The sequence below is a fragment of the Camellia sinensis genome, chromosome 8 (genome assembly GCF_055761805.1).
Source record: "Camellia sinensis isolate YWXY chromosome 8, ASM5576180v1, whole genome shotgun sequence".
Classification (NCBI taxonomy): domain Eukaryota; kingdom Viridiplantae; phylum Streptophyta; class Magnoliopsida; order Ericales; family Theaceae; genus Camellia; species Camellia sinensis.
The window spans coordinates 182,441,896-182,466,192 of NC_138968.1; the positions used below are offsets into that span (position 1 = coordinate 182,441,896).

Here is a 24,297-nt window from a genome sequence, read left to right on the forward strand (position 1 = left end):
CCTTTTTTTAAGAAACTTACCCTTATAAAGCTAATTTCTTTTGAGTTACGAAGACCGTCAAAGTTATGAATTTTCTCTGAACTTTTGTTGTTATACTCTTCTTGTTTTATAGAGCTGTAGTTGCTGAAAAAACTTTCATTCATTATCATTATTGGAGAAGTGTAGGTAATTAAATAGTTGCCATAGTTATCGCGAAATATTGCCGCAAAAGAATTTTTAAGATTTTGAGGGTGGGTAGATTTTGAAGGTGAAATTTAAAAAAGATGGGTGGGTGGTGAAGGAGATAGGTGCTCTCATAAATTTTAACTCATAATATAATAAATGTGTGGACTTAATTATGAGATGTGGTGTCTTAAAATTATTTATATCTTTTTTAATAATTTTATTTAAGATTATTATTATAATAAAAAAATTAATGGATGCTAATCAGTGTGTTTAGTTTGAGTTTTCTGAATTAAGTTTTTTGAAAATTGAGTTTTTTTATTTTCGTATTCTTTTGTTTTTAGTGAATATTTTTTAAATTTTAAACATTTTTTTTTTTACTTTTTTAGATGCATCTTAGTTAGATGTATCTAAAAAGTAAAAAATTTGTGAAAAAATATTTTAAAAAATTAATAAATACATAAAAATATAAAAAATGTACTGAATTCTTGTATTTTTTTTCGTATTTTTGGTATTTAGTGAATTTTTAAAAGATTTTTTTTATAATTTTTTTTAATTTTTAGGTGTATTTATGTTAAATTTGTCTAAAAAGTAAAAAAATTACATAAAATATTAAAAAAATTTAATAAAAATAAAAAATATAAAAAATAAGAATGTAAAATTTTTTGAAAAATATTTTCTCCAAAATGAAAACAAAGTAAGCTAAATAGTAGGGGTGAGCAGCGGATATATCGATCCGCCAAAACCGACCGAACCGAACCGATCCGCCAAAACCGACCGAACCGAACCGATCCGCCTCATTTTGGACGGATGCGTGATGACGAGCGGACGGTTGCAGATTGATTTTCTCAAATCTGCCAATTTGGCGGACGGATGGCGGATTTGAGATTTTTTGGCCGCAATCGAACCGCCAAACCGCCAAATCGTGAGCACCCCTAGTAATTTATAAGACTTTGTATTTTCAATTTGTTTAAATATTATGTTTGTGTTTTCAATTGAAAAAGAGTTTAAATATTCTGTTGAAAAAAAGTTTTCAACTTGAATATATTTTTTGAATTGAAAAAAATAAACGTATTATTTATATATATTTTTTAGTTTTTAAATGTAACTCTTAAAAGAATAAGTAGAAAATATGATATATGCTGATTGGTTTTTGTTTTAAAAAACATATGTAGACGTAACAATACAGAGACATTCAATCTCTACTACTGCTCTGTTCATGGTTTTGGTGGTTTGAATTGTTATTATATTTTAAGAATCACAGATTGTAATACTTTATGGGGATGAATCATGCTGTAATTGTAATATGTGGATGAGGCATGCAGTGATCGTGATATTCTAAAGTTTCAAACTTTTTTTCTTTGGATAAGGCATACAGTGATTGTAATAATTTTTTAAGTCATTGACTGTAATACATTCTTTTTCTTCTTTTTCTTTTTTTTGTTTGAGGAAGTGCACAAGTTGAATTATGTTGAAAATTTATAAAATTTTAAACCGCCAAACCGATTCGCATCCATCCGCCAAACCGCTAATCTGCTCAATCCACATCCGCCGGATTGGCAGACGGATGCGGATTGATTTTCTTCAATCCGCCAATCTGGCGGACGGATGGCGGATTGGAAGTTCCGTGGCCGCAACCGACCCGCGCCTACCCCTACTAAATAGTACCACTTATATTAGTGAATGGCGTAAACACGTTGACGTGCGAAAAGGTTTCATTGAGTTGCCATTGCCAAGGACCTTTCTTTTTCTCTCTCTAGCACTAACTTCTAGCAGAATATAACTGTGTGAGATTACAGGAGGAATTCACTAATGCTGTGTTTGGTTGGGAGATTTAGGAAGAGATTTGGAAAGGAAAAGAAAAAAGGTATGTGAAACTATAAGAAATATAGACATGATTTATTCACATTTCATCTAATTTTTCCATTTTCCTTTCCATATCCCTTCCCAAATCTCCCAACTAAACACAGCATAAAACAACAAAGCAGAGAGACTGAGAGAAAAAATAGAAGAGAGAGAGAGAAATAGAGAAGGAGAAAGAAGAGCAGAACAAGGTAATTTGATTCCCATTTCCATTTGTATCTCTCTTTCTTGATGATGAATGAGTGATTTGAGATACACACACACACATATAATTTGCATTATTGGGTTACCTAAAAAACTCGGCTGAACTACGCCACCGATCCTTTGATGCATAAATTCCGAGTCAATCTATCTGACTCACCCTAAGACTTTCCAAGAAACTTGGATTTATTACCGCCATTACTTAGTTCTACAACTTTCTTTTCTGCTGTTTTATTGCGTAATTCTTGCATTACTTTTTACAATCTTTTTTTTTTACAGTTTTGATAACTGTTATATAATTGTGCACAAGGATGGAAGTGCAGATGGGGCGACCGCACGCGGCTTAGTTTGGAAAGACTAAATAAGTATACTTTTTGACTTTTTATGAAATATGGGTTGGGTTTGGGTTGGGTTTGAAGTGATGTGTTAGAGAGGTGATGTGACTTAAATAAGATAATGTGACTTAAATAGGATAGTGACTTTTTGACTTTTTGTCTTTTTTTAATCATGTCAAACTTGGCCTAAAATATAAAAAATATTATATATTATATTAAAAATTTTAAAATAATTAAACATACTTTCGCACCATTGTGATAATCTTGAATCCATCCCTCATTGTGCATTTCTTACTCTTCGGCGGTTTAGTTTTTCTTCTTTTTTTATTTTTTTATTTTTATGGATAACCAAATAAAATACTCTTTGTTCTCTTAAATTGTTGATCTATTTTTACTATTTCAAGATATCTCAAAATTTTGTTTATATGTTTAATTTATTTATTTTTGAATGATTTTGAAGAATTTATCAATAAGAACTAAGTAAGATCTTTTAATTTGTTAAAAAAAAAACTTTTTTTAATCAAAATATATTATTTATTGAATCAATTAAATGGCATTGATGCTGAGAATGGAGTAACAATTTGGGACAAAAGGAGTACGTTTTTATTTTATTTTATGAATAACCAATTTTTTTTTTTTTTTAATTTTACTTATACAATTATCTATTCATTTTCTTTTTCTGGGTAAAACTACACAAACATGACTGTTTAAAGTATATTACTTATTTTATTTTGGTCCCCAATCTTCAATTTGTCTCATTTGCATCCTTAAATTGCACAATTAATTCAATATAGTCTCATCCCCTGTTAAATTTCACAAATGCTAAATGTGAGACAGAGGTAAGCATATTAAATATGTTTTTTACACAACAGTTAAGGATGGGACTACATTGAATCAATGTATGAAATATAGGGATGTAATTGATACAAATTGAATATTAAGAAATAGTAATGCTAGCTATCATGAAAAACTTTTTATGAAAATAATCATGAAAGCTTTGTAACCCTTGGATTACACTTTTTTTTTTGATTGGCAAAGAAAAATTCCATTAAAAACATGAAATTTACAGGTATAAGAAAATAAAACGCAATGAGAGAGATTCGAAGAATAAACCTCACTCTCCTACTACTGCTACTCGCGATCTTACAACCAACCCCTTAATCTCACGATTTTATATTTTAAAATGCAACAATAAAGTAAAATAAACCATATTCTTGAGCCCCCACCTAAACAAGAGAAAAAGAAAAAAACTCTGAAACACTCCCCTGGTACACCCCCCAAACACTGTAACACTCAAGAGCCCCTCACTTCAGACTCAACCACTGCAACACTCTTGAGCCCCACGCCTGGCCTGAACACAGCCAAGGCTACACCTACTAAACACACCCAAGGTCACACTCCACCCATCTAAACATAGCCACCGACCAACCACCCATCTGTACACAGCCACTGACCACCCATCCTTTCTGATTCAAACTCCGGGCAGTCAATGCATCCGAACACACCCAAGGACCCACTGCTATCTCCACACTCATGCCCACCTGTTGCTACACCACGCCTATGCTGTTGCAACTCCCAAAACCCACACCCAAGGACCCATTGCCATCTCCACACTCATGCCCACCTGCTGTTACACCACACCCATGCTGCTGCAACTCCGGGACTGCTACAGGTGCCTCCTCTTTTGCTGCTGCTGCCTCCTTCTGTGGTTCTTCTTCAGCCATGAAGACCCAGTTTTCCACTTCTTCCACGGTTTTCCTCTCCCAAACACCTCCCTCGGTTGATCCTCTTTGTAGACCCGGCTCCATTCCCCTCTTTCTCGACCACAAACTTTGACCACCATAGAGTTGAAACGGAAATCACCCCTCAAACTCCCACACACACGGAGCGCTCGAATGAAGATCCTAAACTCTGGATCCTCCACCCCTCAAACTCCCGCTCGCAGAGAAGTGCCCGAATGAAGTTCCAGAACCAACCCTCTCACGACCCCAAACCGCCCCTAGTAGTTTAGTGCCGTGATGGCCAGTAACCTGAGATTACCGAAGGCCAACTTTCAAAATTCACACATAAACAGAGTATAAATATGTATATGGGGCTCACAAGTGCGGAAGCAAAATTTTAAAGTACAAGTGGTTCATAAGAGCAGTGCGTAAGTTACATGGAATAGCATACAACTTTACATAATATTACCACTTGGATACAAATACAATAAAGTACAAAATACATTTTTACATCTTGATCAAAAGGCTTCTTCAGCCGACATGTGTAAATTACAAGCATTATAAGCCGAGAAGCATAATTTTCAAGACTGCCGACGTGTATGCAAGTTAAGCCGACATAACAAAACCCAAAACAGCTTGCGAGTCACACTTAGGCGTCACCGCCTTCCTGCTCATCACCTACATATATATAGAGAGGGTGAGCTTGGATACTCAGTGAATGGTATAAGAAATAAAGGGGTTTGCATGACTGGTATTCAAGATCTTTGTCAAACAATACATAACATAGTTGTTACAAGCCAAGGAATGAATCAAGTCTATCTTCCAAATCTATCAAGTTTCAAAAGATGCTTACTAACATCATTATAATACAAGTGATGACATCTCGGCAAACAAAACCCACGCGGTAAACCATCAGTGGCAAACAAGACAAGACAAGGCAAGACAAGGGAGATATCTCAATTCAATGGTGTTGTTGCATTATAGTCCCCGGACACTAAGGACTTGTGCTACTAAGGCTTAGAGTCCCCTAGCACGTATGGACTTCCAAACTTTGTGCTACAAACGCTTATAGGCCCTTAGCACGTACGGACTTCCAAACTTTGTGCTACAAACGCTTATAGTCCCTTAGCACGTACGGACTTCCAAGAATGTCATCAAAACAAGAATATATATATATTTTCCAATTAGGAATAACCATTCATGCTTACAAATACTTTCCAAAACAAGCAAAACAAGACTTTATCAAAGCATTATAACATAGCTTTATTAAAGATACCACTCACTTAGTTCTTGAGACGTCGGGGTCAAGGCAAGTCCAAACCCTACAAACACATGGCAAAGTCGGTTGAATGCACTTTCAAACAAGTTTCACATGCATGCAGATGATCTCGGCATTTCCCCAAGACTAAGTCAAATCAGAACAAACACAATTCTTTATCTCGGGAAAACATGCTGGGCGACTACCAGGTCTAGGCCGCGGTCCCACACCTCCTTGCCGAGGTGTTGCCTCGATGGCCATATTCATCAGAATGAAGTCGGGAAAAATCTGGGTTTTCCCTTTCTTGAAGAACATGATGAACATGAAGAACATGAATATGAGGGAGATGAATGCAAGGATCGTGATTTGTTTTTACAAAATCTGGGATTTCATGCTATGAGTTCAAAAACATGGACCTGGGTACCCATATTCAAGGATCCAGTGAGAACGAACACAAAAACATGAAACTTAAATGCAACCTTCCAGATCAAACAAGACCTTTCTTTCAAGAATACGTGAACACCATTTTTTCTTTCTAAAACCAACTTTAAATCGATGCATGACATGCAAAACGGGTTCGATCATGCAATGCAGCTAGATGATCAATAAGAATGACTAGAGTAGATCAAGAATCTAACCTCAATACGCGAATTTAATGGTTTGATCTCTAGGAATCAAGTTCGAAACCCACTCTCTCACTCTAAACTTCTTCTTCTTCTTCTAGAGCTTCTCTCTCCTCACAACCAAAGACATATAGCAAAATGATTCATTTCTAAGTCTGTTGGCTGACTTAACCCTCTACAGAGGCACGTGGCAGCGGCTGGTTGGTGCTAAACAAAAAGGTGACTGAGTGACAAGACAAAACTATGACAAAGTGTGTTCAACAAGCAAGACGGCATGGGCACTCTGGCAAGTAAGGACCTCGGCTAATAACAAGACATCGGCAAGTAGGGAATGATGACCTCGGCTAGGAAGGACAACACTTGACTAAGCTGTGCCACACCTTGGCCTAGATGTGCCACACCTCGGTCTAGGTCATACCACTCCGGGACAAGATCACTTGGGTGCAAATGTAACATCTCGGCCTAGATGATTTACACCTTGGCCTTGGTGATGAACATCTCGGCCAACATGTCAGGACAATGGTGGAGGTCAAACAAAGTGGTTCCAAGATAACTGAAAATGACCTCGGCTAAACTCACATCAAGCAAGATACAAAACATGTTGTAACACTTAAACAAACAAGGACAAGACTTGAAATGCAAGTTTACAAGACAGAATCACATGAATGCATATGAGTATGGTTAGGATAGCATGAGGGTTATTACATCCTACCCCCAATAAAGAAGTTTGGTCCCCAAACTTGAGTTACCTTGGTTCGAGAATAACTCCGGGTATCGGACTTTCATTTCCTCTTCCATTTCCCACGTAGCATCCTTGCCGTAATGCTCTTTCCATTCAATCTTCACCATCGGTATTACCTTATTTCTCAAACGCCTTACTTGCCTGTCGATGATACGTATCGGTTCTTCTTCATAGCTTAGGCCTTCATCAACCACAATCCCGAAATGATCGATCACGTGTAGTGAATCCCGTATATACTTCCTCAACATCGAGATATGAAACACATCATGAACTTGACTTAATCTCGGTGGTAAAGCTAGTCTGTAGGCAATGTAACGGGGTGCCAATTTACCCTTCTTCCCAAATCTTGAAACTCCTTTCATCGGCGAGGTTTTCAGGAACACATGATCCCCTACTTCGAATTCTAACTCCTTCCTTCTCTAGTCGGCGTAACTCTTTTGTCGGCTCTGAGCGGTTCTAATTCTCTGTTGGATAAGCTTAATCTTTTCGGTTGTTCTTTGAACTAAATCCGGGCCGATCAAAGCTTTATCTCCTACTTCGGTCCAACATATCGGCGATCTGCACTTTCTCCCATACAAGGCTTCATACGGCGCCATGCCAATGCTAGCTTGGTAGTTATTGTTGTAAGCGAACTCTACTAATGGCAAATGCACTTCCCAGCTTCCCTTGAAGTCCAATACACACAGTCTAAGCATATCTTCAAGTGTTTGAATTGTTCTCTCTGTTTGGCCATCGGTCTGCGGATGAAAAGCTGTACTAAACCTCAATTCGGTCCCCAAAGACCTTTGTAAACTCTGCCAAAATCTAGAAACAAATTTTGGATCTCGGTCTGACACGATGGACATCGGCACACCATGAAGTCTAACGATCTCATTCATGTACAACACTGCAAGTCGGTCGGTATTGAACAAAGTCCTAACCGGCAAGAAATACGCTGACTTAGTTAACCTGTCGATTATAACCCAAATCGAATCCATTCCTTTCTGTGTCATCGGCAGCCCAATCACAAAGTCCATGGAGATGTCTTCCCATTTCCACTCAGGAATCGGCAAAGGTTGGAGAAGTCCTGCTAGCCTCTGATGTTCCGCTTTCACTTGCTGACAATACAAACGCTGAGACACGAACTCAGCTATCTCTCTTTTCATATTCGGCCACCAAAAGGTCTGTTTCACATCCTGATACATCTTGGTGTTCCCTGGGTGAACTGCAATTCTGGATCCATGAGAGTCTTGCAAAATACTTATTTTCAATTCCGGGACGTCGGCCACGCACAATCTTCCTTCAAACTTAAGCACTCCATTCTCAAGGGTGTAACCCGACCTCGGCTTGGTGGTAATCTCGTCGGCTACCTTCTTCAGGAATCCATCCTCCATTTGCCTTGCCTTTACCTCCCCAAGAGTAGTCGGCTCCACTGAAATCACGGCTAGGCACGCCAAACTTCCCACTGACTTCCTACTCAATGCGTCGGCTACCGAGTTTGCTTTACCTGGGTGATACTGAATCTGCATGTCATAATCCTTCAATAGTTCAAGCCATCTTCTCTGCCTCAAATTCAGTTCCTTCTGGGTGAACAAATACTTCAAACTCTTGTGATCTGTAAAAACTTGGCAAGAGGCTCCATACAAGTAGTGGCGCCAAATCTTCAAAGCAAACACCACGGCTGCTAGCTCTAGATCATGGGTGGGATAGTTCTTTTCATGAAGCTTCAACTGACGAGATGCATAAGCTATGACTCTGCCCCCTTGCATTAATACACAACCCAAACCCTTATGCGAAGCATCGCTGAAGATCTGAAATTCCTCATTACCTGACGGGAGTACAAGAACTGGTGCCGTAACCAACCTCGTCTTCAACTCTTGGAAGGCTGATTCTCTATCATCGGTCCATTCATATGCTGTTCCTTTCTTAGTTAGTTGTGTAAATGGTACTGCTATCCTTGAGAAGTCCTTCACAAACTTTTTGTAATAACCTGCCAAGCCCAGAAAACTACGAACCTCGGACACGTTGGTCGGCGTCGGCCAATTCACAATGGCCTCAATCTTGCTCGGGTCAACTGATATACCCTCTTCATTAATCACATGCCCTAAAAATGAGATGCTGGAAAGCCAAAACTCGCACTTACTCAACTTGGCGTACAGCTTCTTGTCTCTCAAAATTTGCAGGGCAAGCCTCAGATGGTTCTCGTGCTCAATTGTGCTCTTGGAATAGATCAATATGTCGTCAATAAAAACAACTACGAACTCATCCAGATACGGCTTAAAGACTCTGTTCATCAAGTCCATGAACGCTGCAGGAGCATTGGTCACTCTGAAAGGCAGTACCAAAAATTCGTAGTGGCCATACCTTGTCCGAAAAGCAGTCTTCTCAATGTCCTCGGCTTTAACTTTCAACTGGTGGTAGCCCGACCTAAGGTCAATCTTGGAAAAGACTCGTGCCCCTTGTAATTGATCAAGTAAATCATCAATCCTAGGCAATGGGTACTTGTTCTTGATGGTTACCTTATTAAGTTCTCTGTAATCAATGCAAAGGCGAAGTGTGCCATCCTTTTTCTTAACAAATAAAACAGGTGCTCCCCACGGTGAAGTGCTCGGCCTGTTGAATCCCTTATCCAACAATTCTTGTAACTGTAGTTTCAGTTCTCTAAGTTCAGCTGGGGCCATCCTATAGGGTGTTTTGGAGATAGGTTACGTTCCCGACACGAGGTCCACAGTAAACTCTATTTCTCTATCGATTAAGTGGCCAGCCAGCTCATTTGGAAAAACGTTGGGAAATTCCTTAACAACTGGTATGTCGGCTAACTCAACACTTCTGTTCAAATCACTTAGTATACTGCACAAATAACCCTGACACCCTTTTTGGATCAACTTATAGGCTTTCATGGATGAGATTAAGTAGGGTGGGGGTACTACTCCCTTACCCTGGAAAAAGACCTCGATTTTGTTTGGGTCCTCAATGTAACGCTCTTAGTAACACAATTAATGGATGCATAATGCGTTACTAACCAATCCATTCACAATATGACATCAAAGTAAGTCATGCTAAATGGCATCAAATCAGCTAATAATTCTATATCCTCAATCATCACAACACACGCCCTATATATGGATGCAATAAGTATAGTTCCCCCAGATGGAGTAGATACAGATAGCACATAATCAAGGGGTTCTAATGGTCTGTTCAACTTCTCGGCAAACTTAACAGATACAAAGGAATGCGTAGAGCCCGAATCAATCAAGACGTATGTAACTTGAGAGCAAATTGAGAGTGTACCTGACACGACCGTTTCAGCATTCTGGGTGTCTCCTGGCACTAAAGCAAAAACTCTGCCCTGTCTCATCTGTGTCCTTCCAACGTTGCTTCCTTGTGCAGAGCCTAAGGTGCTCCCACTTTTCTTACCATCACCAGCTCTTGCTTTTGGACAATCCTTCACGCGGTGGCCTATCTTTCCACATTCAAAGCAGGCTCCTGTCGCCCAGCGGCAAACCCCGGTATGCGGCTTCCCACAACTCGCACACGTCGGCTTAGCATTCCCGTCCCGATCTGAGTTGCTGGAACTGCCCACATTCGCTTTCTTCTTGGCATTAAACGGTATCCGACAACCTTCATAGTTCTGTCTCTTCCTCTGACTCTCTCCTGAACTTTGATATCGGTTTAGGTTAGCTTTCGCCAAGATGGCCTTGTCTAACACCTCGGCGTAAGTCGGCATATTGAGCATGTTGACCCAATCCTGGATTGGTCCTCGTAGTCCACTTTCAAACTTCCTGGCCTTCCTATACTCATCACTGACCATATGAGGCGCATATCTCGCCAATTCGGTGAAGGCGCGGTCGTACTCTGCCACTATTCTGCTGCCTTGTGTCAGAGTCTGGAACTCTGTGGTCTTGCGATCGTGGACGCTAAGCGGAAAATGCTTGTTGTAAAACAGTTCCAAAAACCTGGCCCAAGTTAAACCAGGGTTAGCCTCCCGGATCATCATCCACCACCTTCGAGCGTCATCGTCTAATGTGAATGCTGCTAATGTCACCTTCTGAGTGTCGGTGCTAGGGAAGATCTCGAACAGCTTTTCCATTTCCAAAACCCACGCCTCGGCCTTCATCGGCTCTATGCCTCCTGCGAATCTTGGTGGGTTCATCTTCTTGAACTCTTTAATCAAAGTCATCGTCCCTTCCCCATACAAGGCTGGCTGTGGAGGCACTTGGGGCACTGGAAGAGGTGGGGCTGCATGTCGGACATCCGTTTGTTCGGCCGGGGTTGATGTAGCACTTGCATTCTGTTGCCTCATCTGCCTCAACTCGTGAGTTAAGCCTTCAACTAGTCTCTCTAGTTTGTCCAATCTATCCTCTGGTTGATCTCGGCCAACTGATGGTCTACCTCTCCTTATGATGCTATGAGTAGTCAAAATGTAACCTTAAAACAAACTGAACCAAGAGGCATGCATGCAAATAACAAATGGTTATGCCGAGATGATGCACACCTTGTCAAGCAACAAGCAATATGATGCAATCCTAAAAAATTATTCTAAAGGACATCCTATGCTCTTTAGGACTCGAAGTGTGTGAATAACGTACTACAAGGAATGCGTGCTCTGATACCAATCTGTCACGACCCCAAACCGCCCCTAGTAGTTTAGTGCTGTGATGGCCAGTAACCTGAGATTACCGAAGGCCAACTTTCAAAATTCACACATAAACAGAGTATAAATATGTATATGGGGCTCACAAATGCGGAAGCAAAATTTTAAAGTACAAGTGGTCCATAAGAGCAGTGCGTAAGTTACATGGAATAGCATACAACTTTACATAATATTACCACTTGGATACAAATACAATAAAGTACAAAATACATTTTTACATCTTGATCAAAAGGCTTCTTCAGCCGACATGTGTAAATTACAAGCATTATAAGCCGAGAAGCATAATTTTCAAGACTGCCGACGTGTATGCAAGTTAAGCCGACATAACAGAACCCAAAACAGCTTGCGAGTCACACTTAGGCGTCACCACCTTCCTGCTCATCACCTACATATATATAGAGAGGGTGAGCTTGGATACTCAGTGAATGGTATAAGAAATAAAGGGGTTTGCATGACTGGTATTCAAGATCTTTGTCAAACAATACATAACATAGTTGTTACAAGCCAAGGAATGAATCAAGTCTATCTTCCAAATCTATCAAGTTTCAAAGGATGCTTACTAACATCATTATAATACAAGTGATGACATCTCGGCAAACAAAACCCACGCAGTAAACCGTCAGTGGCAAACAAGACAAGACAAGGCAAGACAAGGGAGATATCTCAATTCAATGGTGTCGTTGCATTATAGTCCTCGGACACTAAGGACTTGTGCTACTAAGGCTTAGAGTCCCCTAGCACGTACGGACTTCCAAACTTTGTGCTACAAACGCTTATAGTCCCTTAGCACGTACGGACTTCCAAACTTTGTGCTACAAACGCTTATAGGCCCTTAGCACGTACGGACTTCCAAACTTTGTGCTACAAACGCTTATAGTCCCTTAGCACGTACGGACTTCCAAGAATGTCATCAAAACAAGAATATATATATATATTTTCCAATTAGGAATAACCATTCATGCTTACAAATACTTTCCAAAACAAGCAAAACAAGACTTTATCAAAGCATTATAACATAGCTTTATTAAAGATACCACTCACTTAGTTCTTGAGACGTCGGGGTCAAGGCAAGTCCAAACCCTACAAACACATGGCAAAGTCGGTTGAATGCACTTTCAAACAAGTTTCACATGCATGCAGATGATCTCGGCATTTCTCCAAGACTAAGTCAAATCAGAACAAACACAATTCTTTATCTCGGGAAAACATGCTGGGCGACTACCAGGTCTAGGCCGAGGTCCCACACCTCCTTGCCGAGGTGTTGCCTCGATGGCCACATTCATCGGAATGAAGTCGGGAAAAATCTGGGTTTTCCCTTTCTTGAAGAACATGATGAACATGAAGAACATGAATATGAGGGAGATGAATGCAAGGATCGTGATTTGTTTTTACAAAATCTGGGATTTCATGCTATGAGTTCAAAAACATGGACCTGGGTACCCATATTCAAGGATCCAGTGAGAACGAACACAAAAACATGAAACTTAAATGCAACCTTCCAGATCAAACAAGACATTTCTTTCAAGAATACGTGAACACCATTTTTTCTTTCTAAAACCAACTTTAAATCGATGCATGACATGCAAAACGGGTTCGATCATGCAATGCAGCTAGATGATCAATAAGAATGACTAGAGTAGATCAAGAATCTAACCTCAATACGCGAATTTAATGGTTTGATCTCTAGGAATCAAGTTCGAAACCCACTCTCTCACTCTAAACTTCTTATTCTAGAGCTTCTCTCTCCTCACAACCAAAGACATATAGCAAAATGATTCATTTCTAAGTCTGTTGCCTGACTTAACCCTCTACAGAGGCACGTGGCAGCGGCTGGTTGGTGCTAAACAAAAAGGTGTCTGAGTGACAAGACAAAACTATGACAAAGTGTGTTCAACAAGCAAGACGGGCACTCTGGCGAGTAAGGACCTCGGCTAATAACAAGACATCGGCAAGTAGGGAATGATGACCTCGGCTAGGAAGGACAACACTTGACTAAGTTGTGCCACACCTCGGCCTAGATGTGCCACACCTCGGTCTAGGTCATACCACTCCGGGACAAGATCACTTGGGTGCAAAGGTAACATCTCGGCCTAGATGATTTACACCTTGGCCTTGGTGATGAACATCTCGGCCAACATGTCAGGGCAATGGTGGAGGTCAAACAAAGTGGTTCCAAGATAACTGAAAATGACCTCGGCTAAACTCACATCAAGCAAGATACAAAACATGTTGTAACACTTAAACAAACAAGGACAAGACTCGAAATGCAAGTTTACAAGACAGAATCACATGAATGCATATGAGTATGGTTAGGATAGCATGAGGGTTATTACAACCCCACCCATGGTCAACGCAACCACTCTACACTGGAACCCATGGCCGAAACACCACTACCACCAAACCTCTTCATTCGAAGAAAGAACCCACCAAAACCACCTATCAACACTGTGAAAAACAAACATCCTAAACAACAGCATCGTAATCAAATCTAGAGATTAGATCTGAAAAGGAGAAAAATGGAAAACAAATGGGGGCTCAAGATTATTAGAAGAAAAGAGCATCAAACACAAGAAGAGAAGCTAGGCCAGCCAACTGCCATGGCCAAAGGCGGCGGTGGCCGGCTGGTCAGCGGTGAGGCCCGAGAAGGAAGTTTTTTAGAGAGAGAGTTTTTTAAAACGAGAGAGAGAAGTCTGAGTACTCTTGGATTATACTTAGAATAAAGCACCGCACACTAATCAAGATAATCCAAGGATTATAACTCTTTCATGATCATTTTCATGAAAAAAATTTCATGATCCCTAACTTTTCTCATTAAGAAAACAAAATTAAATAGGTAGTGTACTTTAGGAATCATTTGTGTAATTCACTTACTCCACTTCATTTTCTTTTTCTATTTTTATCTTTCACTTTCTTTTTCCTTCACAAATCTACCATCCAAACACAACAATAATGTAATTTTAAAAAATTAGTCACTGTTGCCCTGCCGATGTTGGCATAAGCAACAACATCAATAGTATGGTTCTAAATAACAATATTGTATTGATGATACGGTTATATGTTGAACAATATTGGATAATACTGCATCAGCCGATGTATCGATATGATATCAATATCGAGAGTCCAAAACCTCGATTCATATCGGTTAATACAGATACAATATGTATTTAAAACCAGCTCATTTTCTTGTAAAGTAAAAAGCCTAATTTATGAGCATTTTCAATCTATATCACCGTGTATTCCTTTCTTCTCAACTGATACAATACGTATTCTTCTCATGGGTTCAACTCTCCGTAGTTGCAACGGATGGGAAGACTAATTCCCATAGATGCTAATAACAACTAACAGCTAACAACTAACTTTTGCCGATTCAAAAAAAAAAAAAAAAAAAAAAAACTATGTTCCATACATTTATGCATTTGCATTTATATATTCCCAATTCCAAGCAGTAACCCCATGTTAGCTACAAAGGATTCTCTCTCTCTCTCCAAATCATAATTTGCCTTTCATTACTTAAGTACTTCAGGTTACATGTATTGTGATAGAACAGTCTGCAGATTTTTTTCCCCCATACAACTAATCAGGATAGACTTCACAGGAGCAAAGTACCATGGCTTGGCATATTCCATACAAATTAAAGAGGGCATGGGATGAATGGAATCTCCGTGTAACTGTTCTTGTTAGTCTCTTCTTTCAGATAGTGTTGATTTTCCTTGCAACATCACGAAAACGTACGGGGAGAAGAATTGTAATCTTGATGATCTGGGCAGCGTATCTTCTTGCAGATTGGATTGCTGCCTTTGCTGTTGGACTTATCTCCAATGGCCAAGGTAATGGCTGTGATGTGCATCCCTTAAACGATGACCTTGCTGCCTTTTGGGCTCCGTTCCTTTTGCTTCACCTTGGTGGCCCGGATACAATCACCGCCTTCGCACTTGAAGATAATGAGCTCTGGATTCGACACTTGCTTGGCCTTCTCATCCAGCTCACTGCAGTAGCTTATGTCTTCTCGCAATCAATCCCTAATAAACTTTGGATCCCGACAGTCCTCATGATTTTTGCTGGATTGATTAAGTATGCTGAGCGCACACGTGCTTTATATATGGCCTACTTGGGTAATTTTAAGGCTTCTATGCTTCCAAAGCCCGACCCTGGACCAAACTATGCTCAACTCATGGAGGAATACTCATCAAATAAAGAGGCTCAGGCCCCAGTTAGGATTGAAATTACAAAAGAACCCGAGAAAGGATCCAGGACCACAGATGAAGAGAAAAACTCGCAGCCTCAAGTCATCAACGAGATTGAGGTAGTGCAAGAAGGGTACAATTTCTTTGACACTTTCAAGGGGCTAATTGTTGACAACATGTTTAGCTTCCACGAGCGCCATAAGTGTCACGACCCAAACCCGCCCCTATAGGTTTAGCACCGTAACCGGCCAGTAATCCAAGATTACCGAAGGCCTGCTTAACAGTAATACAGTAAAACAGAGTACAGGGGCATGGCGGAAGCCAAAACAGTAAATAAACAATGTCCAATGAGCTGTGACAGTTTGTATGCCAAAAAGACTTTTCATACACATATACACGAACAGTACAGAACAGTATGTACATATATACAATCATTCAGTTCAAGGACCTAATCCCTATTAAACAGTACAGTACAGTAAACAAAATGGTTACAGAGATAGAAGGGGGAACTAAAACACCCCTAAGCCATAACTTGACAGGCTCGGAACCTCGCAGTGAGGCACAGTGGTTGGCTTGACAAAACTGGAGCTTACCCCGACGCTTCTAACCACGGTCTGGTGCCTGTACACCTACATATATATACGAGCAGTGAGCTAAAACCCAGTGAATAACATAATGCGTAAAGGGGTTTAGAATGAATGTCCTTACAGTAATGAAAACAGTTCATTAAATCAGTATTTCAGTCGTTTAGTCAGTACAGTCATATGTGGTACATCCATTAGCATAACAGTGTAGTAAACAGTAGGTCTTGAAAGACCGAACAGTAAATGATGGCCATCAATCAGTAAACAGTAGTGATTCCAACAAGGGAACCGATAGAGATCTCTATAACAGTAATAGTAAACAGTGGTTGCTAAGGATGCCACAATACAGTTCAGAATATAGGACATACATTCATTCAATTAACAGTATCAGTTCAGAAAGCAGTACAGTTCCATTGTTCAGAAGATAATCATTTTGAACATATCTTTACACAGTTGTTACTCACAGAGTTCTGGGCTACAGTAAAGCTAGAGCGCGTCCCCAGTCACCAACCCTACACAGTTACAGATTGAACAGACACTAAGCTACATAGTTGGGAAAGATAATAACTTAATCCCTAATTTGCCTTGGTGTGTTCTACATCTATATCCTCGTTAAGATGCCTTAAACTAGGCCTAATAATGCCTAGGATGGGATGATGATGCAAAGATGCACTTTAAAAGTATTTTCAGAATTTTCAGAAAACAGGGGTCACGCTCGAGCATAGGTTACTCCGCTCGAGCGGACATGCAGACAAAGCTTTCCGCTCGAGCGTAGACTTACCCGCTCGAGCGTTCTGCAAAACAGACAAAAGTGCTGGATAGGTGAAAATCACGCTCGATTGGGCGCTCGACACCCGCTCGAGCATGAGACACAAAGTCCCGCTCGAGCGTCAATTATTTCGCTCGAGCGGACTTCAAAACAGTGCAAAGTACTGAGAGCACGAATTTCACGCTCGAGCGTCAGTCACCCCACTCGAGTGTGAGTTCAAAATCTGGAATTCCCAGATTTGAACCTCAAGCTCAAATTCAACTTTTAAAACATAAATTTCGATCCTCTTGGGCCAATTTTCCAGAAAACATCCCGAAACTCATAGTTTAACATGATGCCAAAGCTCAATTGTAAAATCAAAGCCCAAGGGTGTTTCAAACAACTCAACTTCAAACCAAGTTTTTTATGAACAATCTTCAAACATGACATGCATGAATTTAGCTAGCCTCCAAGCTTCCAAAACATGCTCCAAGGAGCCAATTCTTTTCAAAACAAGATGAAATCATGGGCTTAACATAATTATGAGCATGCATGTAACATTTTGCTATGAAAACAACTTAAAACTCAACAATCCAAACATGCATGCAACAATTGAGCTCTAATTCAACAATTTGAGCCATATGTTGGCTCTAGACTTTAACTTTGCTCAAAACCATGCAAGAAAAAGCTTAAACACAACAATGAGAGGTTGAATTCTCTTACCTAAGTCTCCAATACAAGGTGAGGAAGCTTAATTTGCAACCTATATTCCAATTCTTCAAGCCAATGCACAAAATCAAGTTGAATTCACTCCAAACCTCTCACTCTCCTCTTTTGGTCGGTTGTGATGGTCAATTGTGGCTGATGAAATGTTGCCTAAGTATATAATAAGGCTCAAATATGGTTCATCTAGTGGGCCACTAGTGTGGTGTTTTGGTAATTAAGCCAAACTATGCAATTTATCAATATTTAATCTAATTTAATCATACCAAATCAGTTTTCAGATAAATATACCATAAAATCCTATAAATTCTAACGAACATAGAACATTAATCAATTTCAGATATGGCCACCGATAAGGCCTTCAATTCGCAATTTAAACACAAAAACATGAACAGATAATTGAACGACAAACAGATAGACATACAGTTAAACAGGTATACTTAATCAATTCAGTCCCAGATTTCAGTCAATCAGTTCAGTACTTCAATCAATTCAGTTACCAATCATAATCAGTCTCAGTTTAGCAGAAATCAGTGGTTAATCGGTAAATAGTGACGAGGGTTGTTACAATAAGAGTCGAAAGTTCTTTTTTAAAAGGCGTCTGGAAGATGCTTTCAGTGTAATGGAGGGGGAGCTCAATTTCATGTATGATGTGCTCTTCACAAAGGTGGGCGCGGTGCATAGTAAGATAGGGTACTCTTTTCGCGTCATTTGCTCTGTTTTGATAGTGGTTTCCTTTTGCCTCTTTGCATCATTTCATAAACATGGATTCCACCAGTTTGACATTGCTGTCAGCTACACTCTGCTTGTTGGTGCTGTTGTCTTGGACCTCATAGGACACGTCAAGCTCATCTTCTCCGACTGGACTGTAGCTAAGCTTAATAATTCCGTTAAGCTCAAGGGTTCCAAGGCCATAGAACTTGTTTATGCGATCAGAAAAAGACTTTCATTTGATAAAAAATGGTGGTTGTCTAAATCTATCTCGCAGTATGGTTTGATAAATTACTGCCTGAACGAACGGTTCGAATGGATTGACACGGCAGCTGACCATATTGGGCTCAAAGATTTCCTTGATGAGATGCGATACAAAGAATACGAATCTGCAGAGAAGGTGCATAAATTAAAAATATTCATTTTTCAGCTGCTAAAGGGCAAGGCTCTCGAAGCGGAAGATTCAAAAATTGCCAAGGAGATATGTTCAGCGAGGGGCAATTGGGTTCTCTCGCAACACTTGTGTCCTCACCAGGAAATCTTAGCGAGTGTGAGTGAGGAAGTTGAATATGATGAAAGCCTTTTGCTGTGGCATGTTGCTATTGAACTCTGCTATTTTACTGGAGAGACTGACCCAAATTGCGATGAAGAGACTAAAAATAAGCGTGAAATTTGTATGATCCTCTCAGAATATATGTTGTATCTTCTGGTCATGAGGCCCACAATGATGTCAGCAGTATTGGGTATAGGACAAATCAGATTTCAGGACACTTGTGCGGAAGCCAAAAAGTTCTTTCAAAAGGGGCAATCGGGTACCTCATTAGCCTTAAAGGAAATGTTCAATAAATTCTTTGGTAGAAGTCAATCAGAATTAGAGCCAAGATGGAGAGAAGTGTGTAATGCACTACTTGGGGTAGATACGGATGTTAAACCCATTAATGTGAAGGGGTATAGAAGCAAGTCATTGTTATTTGATGCTTGCATGCTTGCAAAGGATCTGAATGAGTTGAAATTTGAGAACAGGTGGAAGATAATGAGTGAAGTGTGGGTGGAACTGTTGTCCTATGCTGCGAGTCATATCAGACCAAATGGTCATGCATAGCAGCTCAGCAAAGGTGGGGAGCTTATTACTTTTGTTTGGTTACTGATGGCACATTTTGGTTTGGGAGATCAGTTCCGGATTGAGGCTGGACATGCTAGAGCCAAACTTATTGTGAACAAGTGATTGAGAAAGTTTAAAAAAAACTACACGATGATGAAGAATTTCATGGCTTATTTTGTACTGAGAGGGTAATTTTTGGTGAAAATTGGGCCGAGCTATGAGATGGACTTTATGGCCCAAAGTAAAAAGTGCCAAAAAGTTACTCCAGCCCGAGAGAGATAAGGTTACTTCGGCCAAAAGAGATGAAGTTATTTCGGCTCAGGAATCAACTTGAATTTAAACCGGTCTTGGAAGTTATACTGGTCTTGGAGTTATACCGGCCGCAAATCGTTGGTTCGGTCCAAACATACCATGGGTTGAACAAGAGAGAACCGAGGTAAGAAAGAGTAAAAGGAGAACCGAACTAAGGAATAGTTCAGCCTGTTCTGTGGCTCAGCATAGCCGTAGGTGCTTCGGTCAAATGGTAGTTCGGCCGTGGTAAAAACCATCCCACTTGGTTTGAGCAGTTGGGGGGGGGGGTGTAAAAGGATAAGCATTATCCTTTAGGAGTATGAATCCTAGGAGGACTCTGCAGGGAGAAATAAAAGTCCTACTAGGATTGTGCCACTCGAAACCTATAAAAGCTCACAAGCATCACCTTGGAGGAGGTAAGATAACACAACATACAATTTTGCTTCCTGAATACATTGAGCTTTGTCTATTTGTCAAGTTTTCTGACTTAGGCATCGGAGAGGTTTCCGGCACACACCCGCCGGCTAGCTCACGTTTGTGTTTTCAGGTGACAAAGTGACGTCGTACGGAGAAGCGTGGACTTAGTCAACAGGATTATACGAGGAGAATTATTTCTTCCCCGCACAATTGGCGCCGTCTGTGGGAAAAACAGACAGAACAAAACCTCTTGATTAAAGCTTCTTCCCTTTACATCCAATGGCACACATTGAAGAATTGCCGCAATCCGCCATCGACGGGCTAACTCCAGAAGGGGGCGCAAGGCGTGAAGGATTACCCTCTGTCCCTCCCATGGCGGACTTGGAGCCCAACGACATAACACCAGAAGGGATACAAGGGGGAGGCGAACTAACAGCCCCCGTCACTCTCGTTCGCAAAGTCCTGACAGGCAAAGGCGGAGGATTGACCCTCAAGCTCTGGAAGATCGCGTAAAAGAGCAAGATGAATTGATAAGAAAGATGGCGGCGGACATGGAGGCCTTGAAACGCCAGATGAAGAAAAAAGAAGTAGCGACAGGAGAGGGGCGCAAAAACAAGACGCCCTCTCGCCACTCAGAAAAGCGTAGTAGGAATACTACACCCACACAAGGAGAGAGTAGAAGCCTCAGGACAGGCGATACTCAATCATGGTCTTCCAGAACTCGTCACTCCAGGTCTGAGAGGACGAAGTCTAAAAGATCATACACTGAAGGAAGCACATACTGGCCGTCTCCTTCGCATCAAACTAGATCTAGACAGACGGAATTACCTAGATCATCCGACTTACGAACCGTGCTCGAAGAGAAAGCACGATGCAAGGAGTATGCCAGGGCGCGGGATCCGCATAGAGTTTCTGCCTTACAGCGGTTGGCTCCTCAGACACATGGAAGCGTCGAGGTTGGAATGCCAATACCGCGCCCAGCCTACGAACCAACGGACAAAGCATTGGCAAGACTACAGACTTCACCATTTGTTCCAGCGATCGAAAACGCGCCCCTACCATCAGGCTTCCTTCAGCCGAAATTCACCACATATGAAGGGAAGACGGACCCGTACTCACACTTTCGCCACTTTCGCCAAGTCATGGCCGTTTACAGACGAAACGAGGCCTTAATGTGCATACTCTTCCCGTCTAGCCTTGGCGACCTAGGCTTGACTTGGTTCGAGAAACTTCCTGAGGGCAGCATAGCCTCTTGGGCGCAATTGGCAGAAGCTTTCGTAACAAGGTTCCGAACGAACACTAAAACCCCGGTGGAGATCGACCAGCTACGCTCCATCGACATGGGCGATAAAGAGACCCTAAGATCCTACAACAGTCACTACTGGGAGACATTCAATCAGATTGGGGACTGCCCCACCAATCTCACCATTGCACAGTATAAAAGAGGCCTTCCAGTTGGGAACAGACTGAGGGACTCGATCACCATGACGCCACCCCTCACTATGGAAGCCCTGATGGAAAGAGTGCATCAGCACATCAGGGTAGAAGAGGATGGCGCACGAGCAAGAGCAAAATCTAGTGCGACCGCAGTACCAGAAAAGAAGACCTCAGCGAAGGTCAATACAGTAGATCGTCAAAGCAAAAACAGGCGTGGCAGATGAGATAACGGAGAAGACCCGGATAAAAGATGGTTGAGAATCCGCACTGCCATAACCACGGTGTTCAAGAAACCGATATATCGGATTCTTAGCGAAATAAGAGATGAGCCTTTCGTCAAGTGGCCAGCCAAGCTAGGAGAAGCCCAGAAGGACTATGACGAAAGATCGCGGTGCACCTTCCACAAAGAAAAGGGACATCGCACGGAGAATTGCACACCATTGAGACAACACCTGGAAGAGTTAGTGGCAGCGGGCCACTTGGACAAATACATTGAAGGAGGGACGCAACCAGCCCTCCAGGATCACAATAACCCCAACGGAATGCCAATCGACGCCCCACCTCAAGGCATTATCAATGTAATACATGGAGTCTTTGAACCTGAGCGTGTATGCGAGCTCAGGGGATCAATCAAGAAGGCTGAGCACTTTAGAGAGGTGTTAAGTGCCCAACCTGCCATCAAGAAGGGAAAGACAGAGGCAACAAACGTCATGTCCTTTTCGGATAAGGACTTGGATCGAATATACTGTCCTCACAATGATGCTCTGGTCGTCACTCTCCGAGTCAAGGATTTTGACGTCAAGCGGATTCTGATTGAGCAGGGTAGTTCATGTGAGATCATGTACTACGACACATTTAAACAACTGAAGCTACAAGACAAAGACTTGGCGCCTGCAGTCTCTCCCCTAATTGGATTCAACTCCATGCCAGAGTGGCCCGTCGGCAAAATAATTTTTCCAGTCAGAGCAGGAAGCGTAACAAAACAAGTGGAGTTCTGGGTATTAAAGGTCCCCTCCACTTACAACATCATCTTGGGCAGAACATGGCTGCACGCCATGCGTTCGGTGGCGTCATCCTACCACCAGGTAATGCGGTTCCCCAATGACACCGGAATAATTGAAGAAGTTTATGGAGATCAGATCATGTAAAAGCAATGTTTCGTCACGGTAAACGGCAGCCGCACTGCCAAAGGATACGTTCATTCGGTGGAGGAACCTGAAAGCAATGAACTATTCGCGGACGTCGGCAAAGAGGCTGATCAAAAAGCGGTGGAGGACTTGGTGGAGGTAAAAATAGATGAGAAGAACCCGGATAAGTTCTTCTTAATTGGCTCGTCGTTGTCCAGCACTGAGAGATTAGAGGTCTTGGAATTCTTGACCTCCAACATTGAAGTGTTTGCCTGGACGCCCTACGACATGCCAGGCATTGATCCAAACTTCATCAGTCACCAACTCAATGTCCACCCATCCGCCAGACCAGTCATTCAGCGCACACGCAGATCGGCACTCCACCACGCCGAAATAGTGATGGAAGAAGTAGGCAACCTGCTGGAGGCAGGAGCAATTAGAGAAGTGCACTACCCAAGATGGATCTCCAACACAGTCGTAGTGCCAAAGAAAAATGACAAATGGCGAGTCTGCGTCGACTACAAAACAGTCAACAAGGCGTGCCCAAAAGACAACTTTCCTCTACCGCGGATAGATCAACTAATGGACCTAACGACGGGGCACAACCGACTTAGCTTTCTGGATGCATATAGAGGCTATCACCAAATCGCCATGCATGAACCAGACCAGGAGGTCACATCTTTTACAACTCCAAGAGGATTATACTGTTACAAGGTCATGCCCTTTGGCCTGAAGAACGCAGGGGCAACATTCCAACGGATGGTCACCAAGATGTTTGAACCATTGTTAGGCAGAACAATGGAAGCTTACATCGACGACATGGTGGTCAAAAGCAAGGATGAGAATGACCATCTTAAGGACCTAGGCGAGATGTTCCAGATCCTGAAGAAGCACAAGTTGCGCCTCAATGCGTCCAAGTGTGCATTCGGAGTAGGATCTGGCAAATTCCTGGGCTTCCTCGTGACCAACCGAGGTATAGAGGCAGACCCCTCTCAAATCAAGGCAATCCAAGATCTGGAGAGACCAAACTCAGTAAAAGAAGTGCAGTATCTCACCGGCATGACAGCTGCACTCAACCGGTTCATAAGCAGGTCGTCAGACAGACTACGACCATTTTTTCATGCCTTAAAAACCAAGTTTGAGTGGGATGAAGAATGCGACCAAGCTCTGGAAAGCTTGAAGGAGTATATGTCTTCCCCACCACTGCTCGTTACCCCAGTACCTGGTGAAGAACTCTTCTTGTATCTGGCAGTCTCTCAGTACGCAGTTAGCGCAGTGTTGGTTCGTGCACAAGGAATTCAACACTTGCCCATCTATTATGTCAGCAAGACATTGCTGGGAGCCGAAACAAGGTATTTGCCACTGGAAAAACTGGCATTAGCCTTGATGATGGCCTCCAGGAAATTGGCACACTACTTTCACGCCCACACCATAG

At 41.6% G+C, this 24,297-nt stretch overlaps 2 protein-coding genes across 2 annotated transcripts; both read left to right on the forward strand.

Annotated features, from left to right (window-relative positions):
* The first annotated feature begins 2,178 nt into the window (after nt 1–2,178).
* On the forward strand, nt 2,179–15,952 carry LOC145798333 (uncharacterized). Its single transcript, XM_082885856.1, has 2 exons — nt 2,179–2,216; nt 15,134–15,952. The coding sequence occupies exon 2, from the start codon at nt 15,146–15,148 to the stop codon at nt 15,950–15,952; it is 807 nt and encodes a 268-aa protein (XP_082741982.1). The 5' UTR covers nt 2,179–2,216; nt 15,134–15,145.
* A 2,447-nt stretch (nt 15,953–18,399) lies between these two features.
* LOC114319758 (uncharacterized) lies at nt 18,400–19,590 on the forward strand. Its single transcript, XM_082885857.1, has one exon. The coding sequence runs from the start codon at nt 18,400–18,402 to the stop codon at nt 19,588–19,590; it is 1,191 nt and encodes a 396-aa protein (XP_082741983.1).
* The last annotated feature ends 4,707 nt before the right edge of the window (nt 19,591–24,297 follow it).